The following is a 27585-nucleotide window of genomic DNA, read 5'->3' on the forward strand; positions in this document are numbered from 1 at the left end:
TCTCCAATAGATAAAAGGCCAATCAACACAAAGAGGTCCTACATATCAGAAAGCTAAAGAGAAATAATCCAATATAAAAACAGTAAGAGATAGCAACAGACAATTCAGAAAGTACAGACTACTAATGGCAATAAACATATGATAAATGTGCAACTGCGAGGAAGTTGAACAAACGTAAATCAAAGCAGTGATTAAATATGATTTTCTCATTCATCAGAATGACACACATTAAAAAGTCTAACAGCTACCCAGTGTAGAAGTAAGAGCACATATAGGGGCAGGATTTTTCTTGAGCAATAACGAGTGTTGATGAAAAATTTCAATTCACTACCTTTTAACCAAGAACATGAATGTCTAGCCGCATTCAGGGACACTAATACTTGTCAGCAGCTCAGCAGTTTTGAAGATGCTTCCCAGTGGTTGAACTTAGGATTTAGTGTTGCGGAGATGGTGCCACTGAGAGCAAGGCTGATTCTTGGGAAATCATCTCAAAATCAGAGAGACTACAGTGTGGCCCTTGTACAGATGGGGACTTTCATATAGAAAGTCAATGGGAGCTCCCTTAAGTCAGACTCCCTGGGAAAGCTGCGGACCAGCATTGGGCTAACGCCACGTAAACACTCACACAGGTCTTTCCGTACAGAAGATTCTAGAAAGAAAGGTCAGCGCAGAGATGCCGTGGTGTCTCGAAACCTCGGTCCACCTCCTGTTCTCAAAAGCTGACCTGGGAGCCGGGTTGCTACGGTGTGCAAGGAGGGGTACTGGAAAACTGTAAAGTTACAACATAGCTTTCTTTATATTGTGATAAAATACACAAAACAAACTTCACGGTTTTAACTATTTTAGTGTGTGATGCGGCTGCCACTTTACTACCTTCACGTTGTCAACCGCCACAGCATCTAGTCCCAGGACTTTTTGAAAACACCAAAAGTAGATCCTGGACTCAAGTACAGAAGCAGTCCTCTAAATTAATAACATGAAAGAAAATATAAAGATATTAAATGATTTTGAATAATGTTGAATATGCAAATGAGAAATGTTCAAAATCCATTGAACTGGATGCGCGGAGGGAGCCGTACGCGGAGGGAACCACGCGCGGAGCGAGCCAAAGCGGGGGCGGGGGGGAGGGGGGGGAGGTCACATAACTGGCCGCACAGCACCTTCGACGCCATTTTGCCCTCAGACGGTGGACGCGTCGCAGCTATGGCGGACGCTGAGGCGAGTGCTGCCGTGAGCGATGAAGCCAAGCCTGATGCGGACACTTTGCAGGTGCTACGGGACCTGGCCAATCGTTTGCGCATCCACTCCATCAGGGCCACGTGCACCTCAAGCTTCGGGTAAGTCGCCTGCGTCGAAGCCGAATTGACGCCGAGCGGGCAGGCCTAGCGGTGATGAGCATGAGGTGAAACGAGCCGTTGGAGTTGGGAGGGCTTGGTCATAGAGGCCCAATTTTGGGCCACTGGGGCTTGGGTTCTACTCTCAGACGCCAGCTAAGTGTGGTCACTACTGGGTCACTTAGTGCCCAGCCACGTGCTCAGGCACTTGTCCCTCACCTCAGGCGCTGCCTCGTTGGTGGTCCCTGGTAGCAACGTAGGCCCGTGGGCTGGCAGGGGATGGAGAGGGCAGTCCGAGGGATCGGAACAGGCTAAGGTGGAATGGGGAAGGCCTTGTATTTTATGTGTAAGTGGTTGCCCTCAACGCCAGGGTCCCCAAATCAAGGGCATGGGAATTTAAAGAAATAAAGCCTAGCCCTGACCAGTGTGGCCCCGTTGGTTGGGCGGCATCCCACAAAGCGAAAGGTCCCTGTTGGATTTCTGGTCAGGGCACATGGCTTAGGTTGTGGGTTCTGTCCCTGGCCAGAACACATACAGAGGTAACCAATCAATGTTTCTCCCTTACGTCATGTTTTTCTCCCTTTCCCCCTTCCCTTTTCTCTAAAAATAAATAAATAAAATCTTCTAAAAAAGAAAACCTAAAAGGGGGCTGTTGGGTCTGCTAGTATTTTGTGAAGGATATTTGCATCAGTAGTCATAAGAGATGTTAGCATTTTTCTTGTAAGGTATTTGTCTGGCTTCAGTGTAAGGGCAATGCTGGCTCCAGAATAAATTTCCAAGTGTTTCGTGTGTGTGTGTGTGTGTGTGTGTGTGTATGTGTGTGTGTACACACACGTACAGCGGCCCCCAACCATTTTGGCACCAGGGACCGTTTTTTGTGGAAGGGGGGGAGGGGAGGGGGCTGGGAAGGAAATAGGAGGTGGAGCTCAGGTGGTATTGCAAGCGAAGTTTTGCTCGCTGGACCACAGCTCACCTCCTGCTGTGCTACCCGGTTTCCTAATAGGCCATGGACACGTACCGGTCCGTGGCCAGAGGGTTGGGAATCCAACCCCTGTTTTACAAGACTTTGAGTATCAATGTTTATTCTTTATATCAGGCCCAGGGTTTTCCTTTGTCAGGAGAGTTTTTGACTACTGATTGAATCTCCTTGTTAGCTACGGGTTTATTCTAATTTTCTGTTTCTTCATGACTCAGTCTTGGGTGTTTCTAGAAATTTCTTCCAGGTTAGCCCATTTATTTTTTTTTTTATTGTATTTTATTGCTTACGCTAGTACAGTTGTCCCAGTTTTTTACCTTTTGCCCCCATGCTCTCTCAGGCAATCCCCACAATGTAGTCCATGTCCATGGTGATGCATACATGTTCTTTGGCTAATCCCTTCACCTCCCTCCACTCTCACAGCTGTCATGTTCCATGTTTCTATGCCTCTGATTCTACTAATATTTTGCCCAATAGTTTATTTTGTTTGTTAAAATCCGTAAATAAGTGAGATTATATGGTATTCATTTTTCATTGGCTGACTTATTTCACTTAGCCTAATGGTCTCTAGGTCCATCCATGCTGTCTTAAAGAGTAAGAATTCTTTTTTTTTTCTTTTTTTTTCATTGTCAGGTAATATTCCATTGTGGAAGCAGGGGTGTAAAACCTGCAGACCGTGGCATGTAACCTAGCACAAAATCATAAATTTACCTAAAACATTATGAGATTTCCTTTTTTGTGATTACGTGTTACAATGTATTTAATGTGTGGCCCAAGATAACTCTTCTTCCCTTGTGGCCCAGATATACCAAAAGGTTGGACACCCCTGGAAAGGATGAGCATTTGGGTTGTTTCCAGATGTTGGCTATTGTAAATAACACTGCTATGAACATAGGGGTGCTATATTCTTTCTGATTAGTTCTTTGAGTATATTCCCAGAAGTGGAATTGCTGGGTCAAAAGCAGTTCCATTTTGTAAGTATATTTTATGGATTATGTCCCATTTTTTTCTCCCCTTTATTCCCCTCCCCCTACAATCCTCCTCCCACCAGCATTCCCACCCCCCTTATTAGTTCATGTCCATGGGTCATACATATGTTCTTTGGCTTCTCCATTTCTTATACTATTCGTAACCTCCCCCTGTCTATTTTGTACCTACAATTTATGCTGCTTATCTCCTGTGCCTTTTCCCCCATTCTCCCCCCTCTCCCTTCCTGCTGATAACCCTCCTTTGGTCTCCATTTCTGTGATTCTGTTCCTGTTCTAGTTTTTCGCTTAGTTTGTGTTTGTTTTTGTTTTCTTAGGTTCAGCTGTTGATAGTTGTGAGTTTGTTGTCATTTCACTGTTTATAGCTTTGATCTTTTTCTTAGGTAAGTCCCGTTAACGTTTAATATAATAAGTGCTTGGTGATGATGAACTCCTTTAACTTGATCTTATCTGGGAAGCACTTTATCTGCCCTTCCATTCTATACGATAGCTTTACTGGATAGAGGAATCTTGGATGTAGGTCCTTGCCTTTCGTGACTTCAAGTGCTTCTTTACAGCCCCTTCTTTCCTGCAAGGTTTCTTTTGAGAAATCAGCCAATAGTCTTACGGGAACGCCTTGTAGGTAACTCTCTCCATTTCTCTTGCTGCTTTTAAGATTCTCTCCTTATCTTTAATCTTGGGTAATGTAATTATGATGTGTTTTGGTGTGTTCCTCTTTGGGTCTGACTTGTTTGGGACTCTTTGAGCTTCCAGGACTTATATGGCTGTTTCCTTCGCCAGATTGGGGAAGTTTCCTTTCATTAGTTCAAATAAGTTTTCAATTTCTTCCTCTTCCTCTTCTCTTTCTGGCACTGCTGTGATTCAGATGTTGGAACGTTTAAAGTTGTACCAGAGGTTCCTCAGCTTCTCTTCATTGTTTTTTGAATTTTTGTTTCTTCATTCTGTTCTAGTTGGATGTTTATTTTTTCCTTTTGTTCCAAATTGTTGATTTGAATCCCGGTTTCCTTCCCTTGCCTTTTGGTTCCCTGTACATTTTTCTTTATTTCATTTTGCATAGCCTTCACTTTTTCCTCTATTTTGAGACTGAATTCAACCATTTCTGTGCGCATCCTGATTACCAGTGTTTTGAACTCTGCATTTTATAGGTTGGCTATCTCCACGTCGCTCAGTTCTTTTTCTGGAGTTTTGATCTGATCTTTCATTTGGGCCATATTTCTTCATCTTGGCGCACCTGTTAAATTGTAAGGGGCAGAGCCATAGGTATTGGCCAGTGCGGGGCATTCCACTTTGGTACTCTGTGGCACTGTATGTTGGGGAGGGGTCAGAGGGGGAACAGTGACGCTTGCTCGGCTCTGGCCCCACTTCCAGTCACTTCCCCTGCTACCCAGAAGCAAATTGCGCCCTTTGAGGTGCTGCCCTGGTACTGATTCCTGGGTGGGTGGGCTTGTGTGTATGTATGTTCTAGGACCCTGTGGTCCCCTCCACTGGACTCTCCTGTGAGACTGACGGTTTCTCCCACTGCTGCAACCCCACAGGTTTTTACAGCCAGAGGTATTGAGGCTTCATTTTCACTGGAGCTCTGGGTTGTGTGGTCTGTCTTGCTCCGCAGTTGTTTATCTGCATGCGGATATGGGACCAGCCCATCCACCAGCCGCTGGCTTGCTGAACACCCTCTTCATCCAAGCTTCCCGTCTCCGTCCTTCCTACCAGTCTGGATGAATATTTCTTCTTTGACTCCTTGGTTGTTGGACTTGCATACCGGTCTATTTTCTGGCAGTTCTGGTTTTTTGTTTTTAAGTTGGTTGTCATCATTCTTTCAGTTGTGTGAGGAAGCGAAGTGTATCTACCTACGCCTCCATCTTGGGTGGCGGCAGTTCCATTTTTAATTTTTGGAGGAAACTCCATACTGCTTTTCACAGTGATTGCACAAGTCTGCATTCCCACCACCAGTGCATGAGAGTTCCCTTTTCTCCACTTCCTTGCCAGCACTTGTTGTTTGTTGATTTATTAATGATAGCCATTCTGATAGGTGTGAAGTGATAGCTCATTGTGGTTTTAATTTGCAACTCTCTGATGATTAGTGATGTTGAACATTTATTCATATGTCTGTGGGCCATCTGTATGTCCTCCTTGGAGAAGTGTCTATTCAGGACCTTTGCCCATTTTTTAATTGGATTGTTTGTCTTCCTGGCACTGAGTTATATAAGTTCTTTATATATTTTGGAAATTAAACCCTTATCAGATGTATCATGGGCAAATATGTTCTTCCATACAGTGAGTTCCCTTGTCACTTTGATGATGGTTTCTTTACCTGTGCAGAAGCTTTTTAATTTGGTATAGTCACATTTGTTAACCCACTTATTAATGTATAACTGTTCACAGTGCTTTTTATAATCTTTTTTATTTCTGTAGAATTGGTAGTAATATTCTTTTCATTTGTTAAATGAAATTAGTAATTTCAAATCTTCAGTAATTTTTTTTTTTTACTTAGTATAGCTAAAGATTTGTTAATTTGGTTAATCTTCTCAAAGAACCAACTTTTGTTTTTGTTGATTTTTCTCTGTTTTCCTGGTCTTTATACTCTTAACTTTTTTTTTCTGGTAACTTTGGATTTAGTTCTTTTTCTGTTTCAAAACTTCTAAATTAGGTTTTTATTTGAGATCATTCCTTTTTAATGTGTTTGCAGCTCTAAATTTCCCTCCTAGCACTGCTTTTGCTGCATCCCATAAGTTTTGGTGTGTTGTATTTTCATTTTCATTTGTGTTAAGTATTTCCTAATTTCTCTTGTGATTTCTTCTATGACCCATTGTTTCTTTAAGACCTGCCTATTTTTGGAATTTTTTAACTTTTATTTTGCTCCCTTTGCCTTCAAAATTAATAATTCAGGTTTGCATTTTCTCAAGGGACCTCTAACAGCTTTTAAATCCAAACCATCTCCTTACACGCTACAGCTTAGGGGATACTTGCAAGGCAAACAGTTTGTCTCCATTGAGCCACACTGGCCAGGGAAAAAGGAGATATAATTAATACTCATGAGCTAGGCCTAAAGTCCTAACTCTTCCTATAATTGACAGGGCTTTAGGGAGTTGGTTTTGTCCCCTGCCCTGTCCCCTCCCCCCTTATTAATAAATAAGGGACTGGCTGGCCTCACGTGCAGACTGCCTTCTAAAAGCAGCTGCTGTTGGCATTCAGTAAGAGTCTTAAGTTACTCCATCTTGAGAAACTTCTCAGTCTCACTCTTCACTTCCTAAAGGAAACTAACTTTAGGTAGTAGAATGGGATGGTCTTTGTGGTGTTTCTCTTTAAAAACAAAAACAAAAACTTTCCCCCAACCCTGGCCAGTGTGGCTCAGTTGGTTGGAGTGTCATCCTGTACACCAAAACTTTGCAGGGTTTGATCCCTGTTCGGGGAGTGTACAGGAGGCAACCAGTCGATGTTTCTCTCTCTCTCTCCCTCCCTTCCTCTCTCTCTAAAGTTAATAAATGTTATTTTTTTTTAAACAAATAAAATAAAAAACTTTCCCCTCAACTTTATTAAGATAGAACTGACATATAGCACTGTATAAGTTTAAGCTATATGACATGATTTGACTTCTACATTGTGAAATGATTACGACAGTAAATTTAGTTAATAGCTATCATCTAATACGGATACAAAAGAAAGATTTTTTTTCTTGTGATGAGAACCATCAGGATGTTAACAATTCTTAATTTTAAATGTATATACTATACAGCAGTGTTACCTATCGTCAAATTGTTTTTGTACATTAAATCCCTGGTACCTACTTATTCTGTAACTGGAAGTTTGTACCTTTGACCATCTACAATTCCCCCTCCCCCAACCCCCACGTCTAGTAACCACAAATCTAATGATCTATTTTTTATGAATTTGTTTTTAGATTCCACATATAAGTGAAATTATGTAGTATTTGCCTTTCTACGTCTGACTTACTTCACTTAAGCCTAATGCCCTCAAGGTCCATCCATGTTATCACAAATGGTAGAATTTCCTTTATATGGCTAAGTAATAGTCCATTGTATATATCTACTACATCACCTTTATGCATTCTGTGGACACTTAAGTTGTTTCCATGTCTTGACTATTGTAAATAATGCAGCTATAACCATAGGGGTGTAGTTATCTCTTTGACATAGTGTTTCCATTTCCTTTGGATATATTCCCAGAAGTGGAATTGATGGATCATATTGTAGTTTATTTTTTATTTTTTGAGGGTCCTCCATAGTGGTGGCACAGATTCACATTCCCACCAACAGTGAACAAGAGTTCTCTTTTCTCCACATCCTTACCAACACCTATCTCTTGTCTTTTTTATGATAACCATTCTAACATAATGGGAGGTGATATTTCATTGTGGTTTTGATTTGCACTTCCTTGATGATTAGTAATGTTGAGCAACTTTTCATGTACCTGTTGGTCATTTGAATATCTTTGGGAAGATGTCTGTTCATGTCCTTTGACCATTTTAATTAGATTATTGGGGGGCTTTGCTATTGAGTTGTATAAATTCTTTATATATTTTGGATATTAACCTCTTATCAGATAAGTAAATATGTTTTCCATATGCTAGGTTGTCTTTTTCATTTTGTTGATGGTTTCCTGTGCAGAAGATTTTTAGTTTGGTGTAGTTTCAGTTTATTTTTATTTTGTTGATTGAACTTTAGGTGTCATATCTGAAAATTCATTACCAAGACCATGTCAAAGAGCCTTTTTTTCTGTGTTTTCTTTAAAGATTTTATTTATTTACCTTTAGAGGGGAAGGGAGGGAGAAAGAGAGAGGGAAAAAGATATCAGTCAGTTGCCTCTCACACACCTCTAATTGGGGACCTGGCCTGCAACCCAGGCATGTGTCCTGACTGGGAATCGAACCAACAACTTTTCAGTTCACAGGCCAGCGCTCAGTCCACTGAGCCATACCAGCCAGGGCTTTTCTGTGTTTTATTCTAGGAGTTTAATGGTTTCCAGTCTTACATTTAACTCTTAATCAATTTCAAGTTAATTTCTGTGACTGTTGTAATATAGGGGTGTAGTTTCTTTTTTTTAAACATATGAACATCCAATTTTCCCAGCCCCCTTTATTGAAGAGACTGTCCTTTCTCCATTGAGTTCTTGGTTCCCGTGTCAAGTAGTATTTGACTATATATGCATGGGTTTATTTCTGCTTCTGACTAATGATATCACAGATAAATTTAAATAAGTGAAAGAATGTCCAAGTGCTTAAGGAGTCACCAGGTAAACTTGCCCCAAGTACACAGGGCTCCATTGATAGAAGGGGACTGATACTGGAAGTCTTGCTCTCCACATGGAGAAAAGTGAGGTTACTGGGCCTTAAGGGATTCTTAAAAGCTTTGAGCTTGGGAGGCAGTGGTTCTGCATTCCTTTCCTTTGCCTGGATTCTTTCAGGGCTGGGAGTAATGACTGCTGGTCTGAGGAGACCATGTGCTGAAAAGCCTCTCTGTGCACCACATCCCTGGTGAGTCACCTGTGAGAAATGACCTGTGCCATATCTGTCTTTCAGCCACCCCACATCATGCAGCAGTGCTGCTGAGATCATGTCCGTGCTGTTTTTCCACGTCATGAGATATAAACAGGAGGACCCGGAGAACCCAAACAATGACCGATTCGTCCTCTGCAAGGTAAGAAGGCATGGGAGCCCAGGGCCTACTCAGATGCTCGCTTAAACTCACTTTTAAAGCCACCATGTGGCAACAAGGCCTGGAATGGACCCTGTTTCTCTTTTTGGTTCTTCTTTCTTTGCCTTATGTCTTATTCCATTCCATTCAGGCTGCTGTAATGAAATACCAAGGACTGGGTGGTTTGTAAATAAAAGAAATTTATTTCTCACAGTTTTGGGGGCCGGAAGTCAAAGATGAAGTCACCAGTATGGTCACGTACTGGTGAGGACCCTTCACTTGGTCATAGACTTCTAACTGTATCTTCACATGGAGGACCTCTTTTATAAGGACACTAATCCCATTTTTGAAGGTTCTGCTCTCGTGACCTAATCACTGCCCAAAGACCCCCACCTCTTAATACTGTCATCTTGGGAATTAGGTTTTCAACATAGGGATTTGGGTGGGGGAGACACAAACACTTAGACCATAGCACCTTGTAAAGATCTAAAAGGTGTTCTAGTGAGGAGTGTGTGGTAGGAAGGATGACTAGTGGTGACTGGCCACCCTTCCTTTCCTTTGGTGGTGCCCCATCTCATACCACCTAGCATTAAAGCCCCCCTCAGCAGGGTCACACTGCTCCCATTCTCTGTCACCTGCGTAGAGGTGGGCAACATTAGCAATCCAACTTTCTGAGCTCGAGGACAATTGAGTTGGATTTGGAGGGACATCCTACCCCTGTCAGTCAGCTTTCTCTTCCATTTCTCTATAGATCTTACTTAACACCTATGGGGCACTTCCTCATTAGACTAGGTGCAGTGCTGGGTGCCTCATTACATTGGGGAATGGGAAAGAAAGGGAATATTAAAAACAAGGTTGATCTAGTACAGATGTGTAACTCTTTGATGCTATCTGAAAGTTTGCTGCATCCTGAGCAAATCATTTAAAATTTAACTGATAGAGCACCATGTACAAACAGAAACCCCAGATCTGAGCAGTAGCCTGTGCTCAGTGCCAAAAGTTGGCCTGATATTCAACTTCCTGATACCTGTGTCCTGCAGGTGCACATAGGTTCATTTGATACCCTCTCTTACAGCGACTGGCATTTATTGATATGGCAATCGGATGGTGTGGACAAGGATTGGGCGCTGCATGCGGGATGGCATATACTGGCAAGTACTTTGACAAGGCCAGGTAAGTTGCATACCCAGAAACCACTTGACTGTCCTCATACCACCTCCAGCACTTCGGCTCTATTTATGGCTTATTATTAGTTTGGGAAGACAATGATTATTCAACAGTTCAGATTACTAAGTATTCGAGCAATATAGAAATCATGTCTCTGGAAACTGTTCTAGAGTCTGGTTGAGTTCTAAGTGCTGCCTGCAGTATAAAAACCAGTTTATTAGGACTCTAATCTTTCCAGAGAAAGACATCATCCTGTTTTCCATGTCTCAGTGAGTTTTACAAGAGAGTGAACAGATGGCACATTTGCCTTTGCATGGGGATCCGTAAATATTAATAGTCAAAGGTTTCTTTTTCTGGAGTGGTTCCACCTTTCTGAAGACAGGCATGTGCCCAGCTTCTGCTGAAAAGGGAGCAAGGTGGAAGTGGGTGGTTGTGGGGGGTGAGAAGGGTTGGCTACGGTAGTGTGCATGTTCTACCTCTGTGACTCCTCCACATGCCTGAGTCCAGAACCCCTCAGTCCCTGGTTCCAGTCCAGGTGGCCCCTCTGGAAGCACTTTGTACTTCCTCCACTGCTCAGGCAGCTGCCCTCCTCCATTTCCCATAAGTCTGTTAACATTTTTCATCTGTCATTATTTCCTCTTATCAGTCCCTATGCTCCAGTTAATCACTTTTTAAAACTTGCAGCATTTTTGTGGGGTCTGGGTTACATTTTATTGGTATAAATGTTTCATGTTTCTGCTGTGGAGGAGTTTACCATTTTCAACAGAACATGCGCTCCTGAGGTAGAATGTTTTGATTGTTGTGATTATTGTAAGTAAATTCGTAAGGTCAGAGGTAGGTGGCAGTGCTTAAAATGGACCTTACCAAGAAACTGTATATGTAAATGCTTGGGTGTTTAAAGGGAGCTGCTTTCTTCCCATCCTCTCTTGATTTTTGAGCTCAGAGAAGTGACAGAAGAACCCAGAAGTAGACTTTACAACTAGAATGAAAAAACAGCCAAAGGTGAAGTCTATTCATGAGGCCCGAGGGTTTTGATTTCTTTTTTTAGGTTTTATTTATTTATTTTTAGGGAGGAAGAATGAGAGGGAGGGAAACATCAATGGGTTGCTTCTCACAAGCCCCCAACCGGGGACCCAGCTGGTAACCCAGGCATGTGCCCTGACTGGGAATGGAACCGGCGACCTTTTGATTCACTGGCTGGTGCTCAGTCTGCTGAGCCACATCAGCCAGGCAGGCCTAAGCTTTTAAAGCTGAGTTTTCCTCAGATGTTGAGTTTGGACAGGATGAACAAGGAAAATAGTATTAGGAACTTGATCTGAAGTGGCTGCCTCAGTCTGTTCTCTTGTTTCTCTCCATGAAGTATATTTGCTTGAGTTGGCCGTGAAGAGACCTGAGCAGGGTCCTAAACTTCTTTTGACTTCCCCCAGCTACCGGGTGTTCTGCCTCTTGAGAGATGGTGAGTCTTGGGAAGGCTCTGTCTGGGAGGCATTGGCCTTCGGTTCCCACTACAGTCTGGATAATCTCATAGCTATCTTCGATGTGAACCGCCTAGGCCGTAGTGGCGTCTTGCCCATTGAGAACTGCATAGACATCTATCAGAAGCGCTGCGAAGCCTTTGGGTAAGTGTCCTGTTTTATGTCACCACCTTTTGTCCCACCCCACCTCCACCTTGTAACCTGGCCTTCTCTTTGGTTGACAGGTGGAACACTTATGTGGTGGATGGCCGTGACGTTGAGGCGCTGTGTGAGGTGTTCTGGCAAGCAACTCAAGTGAAGAACAAGCCCACTGCTGTAATTGCCAAGACCTTCAAGGGCCGGGGCATTCCAAGTAAACAATTGTTTCTTTTCTGCTTGAAGTTATTAAAAACATCTTTCTACACTAGAGACAAGGCAGGAGACTCAGGCTGGCCAGGCAGACAACTGACTTAGTGCACAGTGACTGCCTGAAATACATGCTGCTTCTTCATTTTTATAGATAGTGTGTCTGATTAGGGTGGGAGGGGAAGCCCAGACCCCCAGCAAGTGAGCAGTGATCTTTCTGCCTATATGAGAGAGTGAGTAAGAGGATAGTCTTATCAGTTAGAGGACTGGCAGGGAATGATCTCCACGGGAGTGCACAGTGAGAAGGTGCTGCTTTGTGCATGAGCAGGTATATAAATAAGGGTGAACGCATACATGCATACGCATGCTTGTTTGTGCCCAAAGTATCAGAGAAAACATAGACAACTAGTAAAGTGGTGCCTCCAGGAAAGGTAGCTGTGGAATTGAGGGCCTGGGGAAGAAAGAGGTTTTGAAAGTCTTCCTGCAGATTTCAGAGCTGACACCTGGAGTTGTTCATCTCAAATACAAATAGTTGCAAAAGGCGTGATTCCTGGTATGTTTTAATATAGGAATTTTAGAATAAAACTGTACTATGACTCCTCCCCAAAATACAGTCTTACTCTGGTATCCTGAGTTCAGGAAATGACCACTTGACCGATTTGCTCTAGCAGAAACCTGGATATCTACGTCCTTGCCTCTGCCTCTCCCTTATATGCCCCCTACACCCATACCCAGTCCACCATCAATTCTGTTTTCTGCCCCTGAACTATATCCCAAATCTGTTCATTCCTCTCCTTCTCTCCTACCCAGGCCCCTGCCATCTGTCCCTAACTGCTGTCTCCACAAGCAAGTCCGCACTGGGCTACCGTGGTGATTTTCCTGCAACACAGATCTGATCATTTACCTCCCCACTCCAACCTTCCAGTGGTTTCCCATCTTACTTTGGACAAAACTCAAAACTCCTTATACCAGCTGGATCCTCCATGTTCTGCCCTGCCTATCTCTCCAGCCTCATTTCCCTCACTCTCCCCTCCATTCACCAGCACATGGACCAGTGACCCCTTCAAGACCCTCTGGGGCTTTGTCCAGGCTGTCCTCTAAGAGAGCAGTACCATCTCAGGCTATGCCAGATTTTTACTCCTGTGAGTCCTTGGCTGACATCTTTTCCATCAGGATGTCTTTCAGATGACCTAACAGGTGCTTGTGAAGTATTTAGGGAATGAATGTCTTTTATTCCTTTGTTTGAAGGCATGGAGGATGCAGAAAATTGGCACGGAAAGCCAATGCCAATAGAAAGAGCAGATGCGATTATCAAACTAATTGAGAGCCAGATAGAGACCAACAGGCATCTCGAACCAAAACCCCCTGTTGAAGACGTGCCTCAAATCAGCATCACGGACATAGAGATGACATCTCCACCTGCTTACAGGGTTGGCGACAAGGTAAGCAGACTTCTTTGTTCTCTGCTTTTCTTCCTAAATCCATAGGACTCCTTATTTACTCTGATCTCCATGTATGAACCAGTTATTAGATAATGTAACATTTAAAGGTTATGAGCAATAAAGATGGGTTTACTTTCTCTTTTACTATCTCTGATATTTATTCTTTGATTTTAAACTTAATTCACATCTGAATTTTTTTTATCAGTCATTTGCTACTTATCAGGGCCCAGTGCAGCGTAGTTTTTGCTAGCTTCCTAAATTGTTTGTGGTTGGGCAGTCTACTGTGCATGAAACAATTCTGTGTCTGCTCTAAGGATCGGGGGCCTGGCTGGGCTGATCTTTTCGACCTAATCCCTGGATTACACAAGGAAGCAGTCCAATTCATCAAAGACCAATTCTTAAAAAAAGAAAACAAATTAGGCATGAAACCCTGAACATAAAACTTTTTAATTTTTTATCATTTTTATATCCCACGTTCTGGTATATTACAGCACTCCCAAAATAGGTGGGGTCTTATTAGGATTTAAGAAAACAAGGTGATGATCCTGGGAGGAAGAAAATATTTTCTGATCTTTATTTTCCTTATTTATTTGGGGACATTCTGAGTGTTGCTTACATTTTCTTGGCCTGGTAATATGGGTTAAAAATGAATTAATTACTTAAGAAATTAGAAAACAGATGAAAAAGCAGGAAAAAACTTGATAAGGAAAAAGCACATATTAACAAAGGGCACTTTGGCAATATGTGTTAACACTTGAACTGTTCACACCCTTCAAACTCGCAGGAATTTGTCCTACAGAAACATCTGTGCAAGTGTGCAGATATGTCTATCAGAATGAATGTTGATTACATCAGTGGTTATGATGATAAAATTGGAAATGACCCAGCAAAAAGCTAAAAGCTCGCCCAAATTATTATTAAAGTTTTCAAAGTTGCAAAGTAGCATAGAATGTAATTCTATTTTTGTATAGAAAATCTTGAAAGGGAGCAGCATGTATTACCAAAGGGCATTGAAAAGTTTATTTAAAGATACGATACCAAATTTAGGTTTTTCTAGAAGGTGGAATTATGGGCACTTTTCATTTTTTAAAAGAAGTATGTATATTCTATGAATAATTACAAAAATTATGAAAAATTAAGGAAGCAGGCCAGTTCATAAAAATTAATAAATTAAAAAACAAGTTGCACTAATACACAAAACTAAGAGTTGGCTCTCTGAATTATTAATATAGTAGAGAAGCCATTAGCTAGGTCTACTTAAAGATAAAAAAACATAAGTGTATAAAATTAGTCATTATAGGAGATAACCATAGATGCAGAAAACATTCAGAAAATTATGAGACAATTGTACAACTCTGGTGATTGACATGAAAACCTATTTAAAAAAAGGACCAATTTTTAGGAATACATAAAATACCAAAATTGTCTTTAAAAGATACAAAACACTTAAGTAGATCAACGGCCATAGGAAAAATTGAGAAAACTGTCTAAGAGTTACACCTCCAAATTACCAGTCAGCTCACAAAGTTACAAGAGTGACTTATTTTTAACCTTCAAGGAATGAACAATCCTAGGTTATTTCAACCTTCTTGAATATGGTGAAAGACCAATGTATCATTCCAATTCATTCTGAAGCCAAATGTGACAAAGCTAGACCAAAGGAAAAACTGTAGAGACTGATCTCATTTATGACTATTAATGTAAAAATTCTAAATAAAAGTTACTAATCTCAATTCCATTAGTACATTAAAAGTATATGCAAATTAGTAATTACTGTGATTCATCAATATTAGGGAGGGGGAAAATTATCATTTTGATGCATGGGAAACGAAAGCAGTTCATAGAATTCATTCCTTTTTTTAAACCTCTTACAAAACAAAGTAGGACTGGTGAACTACTTCAATTTGATTCTCAATCTAGATATCTTAAACCTGGAGTCCTCTTCATAGCTAATGGCAGAAACATCTCGTTAACCTGACAGAGAGTCAGCTCCACTCTGGAAGTGCTAACCAATGCAGTTAAATAACAGAATAAAAGACTCAGTCCTGCAAGAAGGCAAGCCTATCATTTGCAGGTGATAGAGTTGTGTGTCTGGAACACCGAAGAGAATCATCCAGAAATGGTTAGAAATAAGTAGTTCAGCAAGATAGCTTGTACCAAAACAAATATATAAAGATTAATTTTCTTATATTAACAAAATGGAGAGGTTATCCCTTTAATAATGGCAATAAAAACTTCTAAAAAACTAAAAACAAATATACAAGATCTATATTAAGATGCTATAAAGCTGTAGACCTAAAAGAAGCCTGCATGCCTTGTATATATGATAGGCTCACCAAGTATTTCTGCATAGACCATTCCTGAAAGGATGCTGCAAAAATCTGTCATTTCCGTCTACCTCTAGGGAGCGGTACTGGGTGGCTGAGGGATAGGAGAGTGGGAGGAAGATGACATCTTCACTCAATATCCTTTTATAATTTGAAATTTGTGCTGTCTAGATGAATTGCTTATTTTTAAAAATATTTTTGAGTGTTTGGATGAATGACAAAAACAAATGAAGAGGCAAACGTTTTTTTTTTTTAATCACAGCTTTATTGAGATATAACTCACTATATAATCCACCTGTTTACAGAGTACAATTCAGTGGTTTTTAGCATTTTGACAGAATTGCATAGCCATCACCACGCTCAATCTTATAGCATTTCTGTCACACGAAAAGTAATCCCTTACCCATTAACAGTTACTGTCCATTCCCAGCCAGCCTCTAGTAACCACTAACCTACTTTCTGTCTCTGTGGATTTGCCTGTTTCAGACATTTCATATAAATGGAATCATATGTGAATTTTCGTGTCTGGCTTATTTCACTTAGTACAGTGTTCTCAGGGTTCATCCATGCTGTGGCACACACAGCTTTCCATTTTATGGATATACCATACATTTTTGTTTATCCATGCATCTATTAATGGATATTTGAGTTGTTTGTACCTTTTGACTATTGTGAATCATGCTGTTGTGAACATTTTTTGAGAAATTGATACAAGTGAGTCAAATATGGATTCAAATTGTCTAGCAATCCATTTTTATGATCCTAAAAGAGAGTATTGGTGAATCATCACAAATTTGCTTTCTTCATTTAGATAGATGACAATTTGTAATTCTACAAAATTTCACCTTCCTTCTAAATCCATTTTAAGAAATTCTACTGTTTGACTCTTTCAGGTAGCTACTCGGAAAGCATGTGGTTTGGCTCTGGCTAAGCTGGGCCATGCAAACGATAGAGTCATTGTGCTGGACGGTGACACCAAGAACTCTACCTACTCCGAGGTGTTCAAGAAGGAGCACTCTGAGCGCTTCATCGAGTGTTTTATTGCTGAGCAAAACATGGTGTGTATGTTATAAGAATCCTTCTTTGGTCTTCCCTTTGATTAACAGTGGCCCACGGGACACAGGAAGTCCATCCCACCTTGTAGTTTTCCTTTTCATTTATAAAAGCAAAGTTAATGGAGAAAAAAATGTCTCCAGGGAAACAGGTGGAGAGTAGCTGGGCACAGCCTGAGGAGTGGCTTCCAGAACTGCTAGGAGGAGCATGGTAGACTACTCAGCACCCTGTCTTGGTAGGCCATGACCATTTGACCCCAGGGCTCCAGGCTCAAAGCATTCTGAGCTCCCTAGTAGCTCTAGGTGGCCTTGTTCTTTTTACCCAGCTCACAGCCAAGCAATTCTACAACTACACAGGGACCAGTAGGTTGAGAGAGCTACAAAGGATTGTGATTTCTCTCTCTTCACTGCAGTACAGGACCTAATATACCCTAGACACTCAAATGCTGTGCTTATTGCATCCTCGAGAATGTGAGTAGAGCTGTGGTCTTGGATAAAGCTGTTCTGCTTATCTGTGCTTCATCTCTCCCTGGAGTGATATTAATGCAGGGAGTCTCTTTTACATGTGCACATACCCCCACACCCCTTCTCAAAGAAAGAAAAGAGTTAATGCCAGTAAACACCTTGACTTCTAAAGCTTTGTGCCAGTATGGAGGACAGTGTATATCTGTCTTCACATTTTAAAGGCCAAAAGCAACCATTGGCTGGAAAACTATGGGCCAGCAGGTTTCATGAGACCACCAGAGGTATTTTATTTAGGACAAGTGATATTTACAAATTTCTAAAAGTAGTTGCCAGCTTTTAAAAATCAGATTTTATATAGAATATGAATTTCTGGATTCTCTTGAAGAATAGGAAAATCTGGCAACACTGGGATGGCATATTCCCTCAGCTAGAGTCATTTAAATGGACATCCCTTAACCCTTTCAGCAGCCTGCTTATTCACTCATGGTGCTTCCTGGGCCCTGTAAGTGTTGGAATTTCGGGTCCCTGTTCAGTGAGGCAGGTCGTTAACAATTGTAAGAATATGTACATTTTTTTCTGAGTCTCATTAAGCTGTTTCCAGTTTGAATGGAAATAATAGAATCCATAATTTCTGAATTAAGCCTCCTATCAAAAAGCTTGCTCCCCAACTCACTGATGATCTCTTCAGTCATCAATCATACTCTGTGCCTACTGATATGTTCTTAGAGTTGGAAGAAAACTAGTAAAGAAGAAGCCAGCAGGTAGTATCCAGTGCCAAGATGAAACAGATAGCTAGTGAGAGAGTGACTAGCACCAATCAGGGACAGCCTCTTGGAAGAGGTGACATTTAAGCTGAGACTTAAGTGACAGAGAGTCAGCCACATACAGATATGGGGGGGTGGCATTCCCAGCAGTAGGCATAGCTATTGGTGGAGCAGGCCAAAATTTGAGATGTTTGGGGAGCAGAAAAAAGGGCACAGTGGCAGAAGTATGGTAAATACAAAAGGAAATGGGTTTAGAAAGGTCACCAGATTATATGGGGCTTTTGCAGGGCATGACCTCATGTCAGTTCCCAGAGGAGGGGGCAAATGAAAAAGGGTGTGACTGAGCCCCAGGACTCAGTCCAGTGGCCTTGGTAAAGAGGCGTGCACCATCCAGCAGATCCAGCAGGGGCAGGAGTAGCAGCATCCACTGGAGGAGGGGAGTTGTTTTGTGGAATGCTGCAGAGAGGTCAAATGCAATGCAAACAGATCAGGCAAACTCTTGCATTTGGCACCTTTCAAGTCCCTCATAGGGATGACAGGCTAGACAAAGGCTAGGGAGGGACAATGTGGGAAGTTGTGAAGGAGGACATAGATGAAAGGTGGTCTCTGGAGGGGAAGGACAAGGTGGAGGTGGGAAGGAAAAGATGAAAGATAGCAGCAAATACCCAAATGATGAGCAAACCCAAGAGAAAGGGAAAAACTGTAGAAAGGGGAGGGGATAATTGTACAGTCAGAGATACCCTTGAGAAAGGAAGACATGACTCAGCATGGTGAGTGGGCCTTAGGTAGATGCTGGGCCACCATGTCTCCTAGCAGCACAGCTGGAGAGGCCAGTTTAGTCAGATGGGAGAACCTCCATTGTTCGCCCCTCATTCCCAGGAGGTGTGAGGTGAGGACACCATGTGAGGGGGCAGGGAGAAGGGTATACAGAAGGTTTGGGAAGGGGAGCATGGGAAAGAGACCCATGAGGAATGGGGGGTGGTCATAAGTGTCCCAAACGTTTCCTTCTTGGATTTGAGGAGCCAGGTCAATTCCTCTGATTTCTGACAGTGTTCAGTGAACACTGGGTTGGCCAGGTTTGGGGTTTCCCTGGGTATGTGCCTGGGGTGGGGTGAGGCAGGGAGGTGTGCAGAACAGGGATGTTATCCTGGGAACCATGCACTCTCCACTTGGTAAGGGGAAAGAGGGGCAGTTAGTGGTGATGGGGGCCGTGTCCAGGGGTGTTCTGATTCATCTTCTTGGTATTACAGGTGAATGTGGCACTGGGATGTGCCATCCATGGTCGGACCATTGCTTTTGTTAGTACCTTCGCTGCCTTTTTGACCCGAGCATTTGATCAGATCCGGATGGGAGCCATCTCTCAAAGCAACATCAACCTTATTGGGTCCCACTGCGGAGTATCTGTTGGTAGGAGTTCTCAATGCCACCATCTTGATAGCCTTTCTACTTTACAGAGAAAGATTAGTATCTGAACAGTTGAATCGCCAGTGTACATAGGGTTTCATAACGTTTCATTATTTGTGACCACTTTTTTAAAAACCATATTGTGCTTTATAAGTTCTAGATATTTTGGATAACTTTTGACTGGATCTCTTGATATTACTATAAAATGCCTACTTTTGCAGTCATTGAGAAATAATAATCTGTCCTGAATTCGTTCTTCTTACATGTCAAGCCACATACTGGGTATGAATAGGGCCATCCCAGCATTACAGAATCCTTTTCTGCTCTTGGTATGGTCATAGACACAGAAAAGTGGGGGGCACAGCCTGCCAGGGTTTTGCCTGGGGGGAACAGCCTGGTGGGAAGCAGTGGGACACTTTGAGAATCCTGAGGCTGAGGAAGACATCACTCTTGAGGCATTAACCTGGGAGGACAAGCTAGGTGGGAACAACAGGAAATGGGCAAGCCAGGGAACAGCAGTGGATAGAAAATAAGGGTGAGTCTGAAAAAGTCTGAAGAAAGAAGTCACGTTGCTGAGAGATGGAGGAGTCCAGAATTGCCTGGGAAACATTAGGGAGTCAGGGTTATGAGTGACAGATACAAGAATTTGGGAAAGATGGAGATGACTGGTGTACCTGTGGTGGGGCAGGAAATGTAAACATGACATCTTATATTTGCTGCTAGAATGCTAGAGAGGAGGGGAGATCTGGAAGTGCCCATTTGGGAGTCATCTCTGCGACTCCATGGGAGAACTAGACTAGCTAAGAAGTCTCTGGATGGGCCAGATGCAGAGGGAGAGAGCAGAGTGAGAGGAGAGCCAACAGCATTTGGGCTGACCTGGGCAGAGGGCCTGGGATTTGGGGGTCTTGGCCTGAGACTGGGTAGAGTAAAAATTTCAAAATAGCTAAGTGGAGAAGTGGCTCTAGGTCCAACCCAGAGAGGAGCTAGGGGTTCTGAGGTTAGGTAGTCATCCCAGGCAAGGCAGTGTGCACAGTGACAGTCTGCTTCCTAGCTTGAAGAAGTAGGCTACTCCAGTATACATTGGGCTTTCTCTTCACACTATTCTGGCCAGAAACTCTTTCCAAACAAACCCTAAGGCCCCCTTAGTTACAACAGCACCCCAAGGGTTCCCTCAAGGAACCCTTATGCTCAGCTACCTTGAAGGCCTTAAGAAAGGAATAAGAGCACTTCAATCTAAAAACCCCAGTCTCTTGATTGAGAAGATAGAGGAGTGGAGGAGGAAGAACAAGAGCCTGAGAGGACCCTTATAAGGAGAAAGGGGGACAGGGACAGAGACTTGATAGGCCGACTTGGCCACCTGTGCTCAAGGAGAAGAGCATCAAGTCACCTTGGACAGTAGTAGTGACGAAGTGCCAGAGGTTGGCAAGGGTCAAGGGCCAGGGGTGTGCAGCCCAGGATGACTATGCAGCTCAACACAAAATAGCAAATACTTAAAACTTTTTTTTTTTTTTTGCTCATCCGTTTTTGTGTTTGTGTATTTAATGTATTTAATGTGCGGCCCAAGACAACTCTGCTTCCAGTGTGGCCCAGAAATGCCAAAAGGTTGGACACCCCTGATCAAGGCCAAAAAGGGACCACTGGTTTGTTGATCTGGAAGGTCAATTAGCCAAACCTGGAGTGTCACAGTGATGTCTCAAGGGAGGTAGATGTGTGACAGCTTATTATAAGGCATTATATTGATAAAAGAATTGGACCATTTTGTAGGGCTCTGCTATAGTTGTGCCCCTCACCTCCACCTCATAGCAATAAGAGCTGTTGCTTACGAGCAGAGGACAGGGTCCTAGCTTTTTGGTCTTGCTCATGTTTTTGTTGGGCTGTGGCTTTGTTTTCTCAGGTGAAGATGGCGCCTCCCAGATGGCCCTGGAGGATTTGGCCATGTTCCGAGCCATTCCCAACTGCACCATTTTCTATCCAAGTGACGCAGTCTCAACAGAGCATGCTGTGTTCCTGGCAGCCAATACCAAGGTATTTTTAGGGGACGCAGGTTCAAACAGAAAATACTTCTGATCTCTGCTACTAGTTTGGTACTGATGGTTGGATTTTTCCTATTTTTTTCTCAGCATAAAGGTAATGGATATTCATTATAGATAATTTGGTTGTAGGATTCCTTTTAAAACTAGAACTATTACCCAATAAAGGTGATGTAAACACATGAAACAAGAACACATTCCAAGACACATAGTGCAGAAGGATGCTGAACACCACCTAACTTCCCCAGATTGGGCAGGGCTCAGCCAGAAGAGGGAGCCTGGGGCTCTGAGGCAGGGCACTTCTGGCGGAGCTGAAGGAGTTGGCTCCTACAGTGAGCTATCAGGTGCTGGCCTTAGACACACCCCGTGCCACCACCTTGTGACATCCAGAAAGTTTGAGAGTGGCTGGTGGGACTCCGTTGCAGACAAACCCTAGGGTCCCTTATAAACAGTGCAGAAGAGCAAGAGTATGGTTTCTGCCCCAGTTGCCCCTCCTGAAGTCTCACACAAGGACATCAGATGAACACAACATGATTCCCGCCCAGGATCCAGATGCAGGGGCATATAGAGGATATAGCCTTCACCTTTCCAATCACTGCAACTATCTGTCACCAGACTCTCCTCACCACCCAGTTCTGTACCCGCCCATGCCCTAACATAGGTGACTCTCGGCACAGTTGTGGTGGGTTGTATAAGTTTTGTTCTAAGCATTTGCAACGTATTCAAGATGTGTTTCTTTGACCTTTTTTTTTTAACCCTATATGGACTCACACTGTATGTATTGTTTCATACACTGTATCCTGGAAGTTGCTTTATGCCTGTGCCTACACTGAGTGATCTCATATGTGCTGGAGGATTCCATTTCTAGGAAAATCAAAGAAGGCAAAACAAAGCTGTGGTGACAAATCAGAACAGAGATTGCAGCTTGGGTAGGCACAGTGACAGGACAGAAGCACAAGGGAACTTTCTGGGCAGATGAATGCAATCTGGACTCAGGTGATGGTTATGCAGTGTATACTTTTGTCAGAATTTGTGGAGTGCTCTACTGAGGTACCTCAGTAAAAACACTGAATAGCCCTGGCTGGTGTGGCTCAGTGGATTGAGCATTGGCCTGTGAACCAAAAGGTTGCTAGTTTAATTCCCAGTCACAGCACATGTCTGGGTTGTGAGCCAGGTCCCCGGTAGGGGGCACTACTGCAAGAGGCAACAACACATTGATGTTTCTCTCCCTCTCTTTCCACCTTCCTTCTCCTCTCTAAAAATAAATAAAACAAAATCTTTTTTTAAAAAACATTGAATAGAATTTATTTATAACATGGGAACGAAAAGAAGTTATGTTTCTAAATTGATGTGTTCATTTATAATGTATGATTTATGTATGTAAATTAAGTACTTTAGACATTTGAGTATTTATACTTCTGTTTATGTATTCAAGTTGATAAAAATGTATTTACACCTTCTCACTAGGAAAATATTGAGTCATTTTATATTTCACTGCTCGAGGTATCTCTAAGGTTGAAGCATTACAAGCTATTGCAGGAAAAATTAACTATTTAACATTGTGTTCTGACCTTTCTATTAAACATGAGCCAGTGCTCCTGCTCTGAATTTATGTTCTATGGGGACAGGTTGGTATGTATTTGAGAAAGCTTTTTTAAATCAGTGAATGTGACAGCATGCAAAGCTTGCCACTGAGGGCATCCATCTGCTAGGATCCTGTATAAACTTTTGCCTGGCTCAGTAGTAACCTGACCAGGTGATACCTGACCTGTTTGCCAGTAGTTGTAAGTGCTTATCCCTTGATCTAAAATGTGTGCTTTGTTTTAGTAAACCGAACTGTTCAGTCCTCCTCTCCTCATCCCACTGTTTGTTTTTTGTTTTTTAAGATTTATTAGTTAAAAATTGAGTTTGACTTTTCTAGTAGTTCTGGTTTTCGTTCATACCCTAGGGGATGTGCTACATTCGGACCAGCCGACCAGAAACTGATGTTATTTACACCCCACAAGAAAGTTTTGAGATTGGACAAGCCAAGGTAAGGCCTTAAGTTCTCCAGTGTCCTCTCGTATCATTTCATGTGCAGAGAACTATTCTAAAGCTAGCACTAAGTATCCATGCAATCAAGGCTTTATCTTTTCTTCATTCTAGTTTTTAGAAAAACAGTTGTGACCTTTGCCTTCTTTTCCTCCAGAAAGAACATTCTACCAATATCAGCCAGAACTGAACTTTTCTCCTTTCCAAAATGAGACTATTTTTGTTGGATTTTCTAAGATAAGCAATACACCTTGAAGGCACTTGAGTTGCTTGGCTATAACTTGTCACAGCCTCAAGCTAAACAAAATAATAGAACCCATTTCAAAGGAATAATAGTTCTGTGAGGTTCTGGTTTGGCATACTCAAAGCCAGGAAAATACGGGAACGTGAACCATTTTGCTGCCAGCCATTGTGTGGCCCTGAAATAGGTTTTGCACATTGGATGTGGCCTCACCTGTAGGCCTGCTGATAAAGGCTGGCATCCTGTGCACTTTCTGTCTCCTGTGTTTTCACAAAAGCCCTAGAAGCACAGATTGTTAGAAGCCTTGTATGGTAGACAAGGATCAGAAAAGGTGAGCCTTGCTCAGGTTTCACAGTAAGCAGCAAGAGATCATACTGCATAGAAGAGTTTTATGTCCTACTCTTACAAACCTTTTAGAAAATCATTAATACTCTTCTTTTTCTAATGTTTTATGTATTTTTAAAGAGGGTGAAGAAAAAGGGGAGAAACATCGATGTGCTAGAGAAACATCAATTGGTTGCTTCTCGCATGCCCCCAACTGGGGACCTAGCCCCGCAACCAAGGCCTGTGCCCTTACTGGGATTTGAACCGGCAACCTTCTGGTCCACAGGCTGGCACTCAATCCACTGAACCATACCAGCCAGAGCCAGTATACTTATACTCTTCTTAAATATGTGAAAGACCAATAGCTATTCTTGAAGGAGTAACGGTGACAACCTACTTAATTGCCAAAGGCTAGGCTGCTCCAGAATTTATAGTTGCTAGTGCTCAGAATGACTGACTGAGCGCTGAGTGCCTTTAGTGCTGTAATAAAGCAAGTATATCCAGAACAGTCCATGGCCTGCAACTAGGTAGCTAGCCAACACTGAATGAAAAAGCTGCAGTGCTCACCTTCAGTGTTCAACTATAGGTTCTGTTGTTCTCTACTCCCACATTTAAACTGAAGGCCATGTGTTTGCCTTTGGAGTGTGTGGGGTCTCAATGATAGTCATACAGTCTACAGAGCTTTCTCATACCTCTCCTGTCTTTTTATCCCCTAATATTTGCCCTTCCTGACAAAATAAATTTTCTAATTTTAAAGGATATTAAAATATGTAAGATAATATGCATGGCATGGAATAACTCAAGGGGTGAGTTCTGCAAAAGGGGTGTGTGTGTGTGTGTGTGTTTATATGTATATATATGAAAAGGTCAGGAAATTCTCAGGGAATAGGGTGGCTTAGAAGCCCTGAATGTCTGTACTGTCAGCAATGGTCCTAAAGCTGTAGGGAAACCTGTACCTATGGCTCAAATGAAGACTAATTCCAGATGCCTTCGGTTGGGGAGCTTTGAAGGAAACCAAACTCTGAGAAAGGCCAAGGGCCCATGTCTTTGCTTACAAAATAGCGGGTGGTTGGGAGTGTGGGTTTAACATCAGATAAGCCTACATCAGATAGGCCTGGTTGCTAGTCTCAGCCCTCGGCAGGTTCCTTCTGCTCTGAGATTTGCTTCCCTCAGCCGCAGAATGGACCCACTAATGCCACAGACCTCACAGAGCACTTGGGGCATGCAAGGTGCTTGGCACAGAGCATGTAGCAGATGCCCCCAAATGGTCCCTGTTAACATGTTCATCAGTGGAGTTCGATCTCTGTGTTCACCCCAGCAAGATGTCCAAGCCATCCAGAGATGGTGCCTTTCCAGACTCCTCAGTGGGTATGAGTCCATGCTCTGGTTGTACATAGGCTGTACAACTCACTTCTGGCCCTCTGCCTTTCAAATCCAAGTTTGATATCCACCTTCTTTGTTAAAAGGTCATTTTGTATTTGTATTATGTAAGAACTTAGTCATTTGGCACTGGAATCATGAAGAAAGATAGATGAATTTGTAAAACATATATGAAGTGGGGGTTATAAAAAAGAGCATGTCATTGCCAGTGTGTTTCTTTAGCCTTTTTTTGTAGTGCATTAAGTAGTGAAATTGGTAGGATCAGGGAAGAGCAGTGTAGCAGTGTCTTCCACTTTGAGATGCACTCTGACCATAGTAACCACAGCATTTTTGTTTTGCGGTGTGCATACCAGGTCATTCGCCACGGTGTCAATGACAAGGTCACAGTTATTGGAGCTGGAGTTACTCTGCATGAAATCCTAACAGCTGCTGATGAGCTTTCCAAAGAAGGTCAGGGTTGTTGGGGTTTTTTTGTTATTGTTTTTGTTTTTGTCTTTTTTTTCCCATAAATGTTGAAGTTCCAGCTGGGGAGAGGTAGGACTTGGGCTGCCTTGTGTGCCCTGACTGGTCTTTTTATTCTAAGTCTGCTTTATAAACCAAGCTGGTTATTGCTGTTCTCCAGATATTTCTATCCGTGTCATCGACCTATTTACCATTAAACCCCTGGATGCTGCCACCATCATCTCCAATGCAAAATGCACAGATGGCCGAGTTATCACAGTGGAGGATCACCACCCAGAAGGTATGTCTTTTTCAGTGTCTGCTTTGGCAGGAAGTGTTTGGGTTTTCCTTGATTGGAGGCACCCTGTGCTCCTGAGCATCAACTTCAAACAACCACTTACCCAACAACCTTTATTACTGCTCCTTGCAAGTGTATTGACTTAGGGGTCTCTTGCCCACCTACCCTGGCTCCCTAAGGATGGGGCTGTGCCCATACTCATTTGTATGTCCCCAGCACAGTACACAGTGCCTGGTCCCTGGGTGGCTCATTGGCAGCACAAAGGAGTGTCTTAACTCGGCATTGTGGGCAGGGGCAGTTCATGAAGAGCTTCACAGTTGCTCTTGAGTTTTGAATGACAAACAGTTTCCTCCTCCAAAAAAACGGGAATAGTGCCTTGTAATCACAGAGCACAGCAAATGTAGAAAAAGTATATGTCAGAGAAAAGGGGCTGGGCAGTGTTTGACCTGGGAAGGTTAGGTGGGGCAGAAAAAGGGCCTCAAGAGCATACCCTAGATCCACAGAGAGTCCCTAGAAGCACTCCCAGTGCTTTTGTGGCTGAGATTTACTACAGGGAGAGGGCACACTCCAGGACCTGCAATGATAGAGGGCACAGGTCGGGTAGAGAGCTCCAGGGCTTATGCGTCCTCTCTCCTTCAGTCTCACGAGGGGCCTGCCCAGTACTCTCCCCTCTTCAGCAGCGAAAAATATATCACTGCAGACCCAGGGAATCAACCCACTTGAGACCCAGTGCCCCGGGTTTTATTGGGGGCTGGTCACGTGGGCCCCCTGTGCCAGACACATACCAAATTTCCCACTCCCAAAGGAAAGCAGATGCTCCGCAGGGACCACCATTATCGTAGGGAAATTATCATGTCGACCTAGGGGACTTGCAGCAGTTCACTGCCCATGTTCCATCTGAGGGCCAACCTTGCAAGATGCACTTCTGAAGTTGGTCACCTCAGGCCTTCCAGTTGCTCTTTTCTTTACAGTTCATTTGTTGGTTTTGATTGTTTTTGGGTTCCTGACAGCTTTGAGTACCTGAGTTCCACAGTCCCCTGTATCCATAAAGCCCTAGTTGAGAGCTCCTACTGTAGGTGGGGCCGGGAGCAGTTTGGAAACCTGCAGTTTAGAATGAGAATTATTCTGGCCAGTCAAGGAATGAATGCTTCCATGAATCAATAGTAATGAAAAATCTTTCTCTCTGAGAACCAGCAAATTCAAAGGCCTGTATGTCATGAGGCATTAAGGCTGACTAGCTGCTTCTGGAACAAAGCCTAACATCCTTTGCTTTCCCCAGGTGGCATCGGGGAGGCTGTCTGTGCAGCCGTTTCCATGGAGCCTGACATCCTGGTTCACCAACTGGCAGTGGAAGGAGTGCCTCGGAGTGGGAACACGAGTGAACTGCTGGATATGTTTGGAATTAGTGCCGAACACATTGTAGTGGCTGTGAAATGTATTCTAACAAGCTAA

The 27585-nt window shown here is 42.8% G+C and overlaps 1 protein-coding gene across 2 annotated transcripts; it reads left to right on the forward strand.

Moving 5' to 3' along the window:
* The first annotated feature begins 1203 nt into the window (after positions 1–1203).
* TKTL1 (transketolase like 1) lies at positions 1204–27585 on the forward strand. Of its 2 annotated transcripts, none has more exons than XM_054578121.1 (13): positions 1204–1337; positions 8833–8950; positions 10023–10120; positions 11542–11733; positions 11814–11941; positions 13183–13376; positions 16597–16761; positions 19235–19391; positions 21283–21413; positions 23367–23450; positions 25748–25844; positions 26017–26136; positions 27413–27585. In XM_054578121.1, exons 1-13 carry the CDS (start codon positions 1204–1206, stop codon positions 27583–27585), a joined length of 1791 nt encoding a protein of 596 aa, XP_054434096.1. The 2 variants fall into 2 exon arrangements, with proteins under 2 accessions (XP_054434096.1, XP_054434097.1); XM_054578122.1 differs by having other exon boundaries at positions 8851–8950.

This window comes from Pteronotus mesoamericanus, unplaced genomic scaffold, assembly GCF_021234165.1.
Source record: "Pteronotus mesoamericanus isolate MK-2021 breed Mesoamerican mustached bat unplaced genomic scaffold, CSHL_Meso_final contig_493, whole genome shotgun sequence".
In the NCBI taxonomy this organism is placed as follows: Eukaryota; Metazoa; Chordata; class Mammalia; order Chiroptera; family Mormoopidae; genus Pteronotus; species Pteronotus mesoamericanus.

Coding starts and splice junctions, on each gene's coding strand:
- TKTL1 (XM_054578121.1), top strand. CDS start 1,204: ATGGCGGACGCTGAGGCGAGTGCTGCCGTGAGCGATGAAGCCAAGCCT. Junction 25,845..26,016: donor TGATGAGCTTTCCAAAGAAG/GTCAGGGTTGTT, acceptor GCTGTTCTCCAG/ATATTTCTATCCGTGTCATC. Junction 26,137..27,412: donor GGAGGATCACCACCCAGAAG/GTATGTCTTTTT, acceptor TGCTTTCCCCAG/GTGGCATCGGGGAGGCTGTC.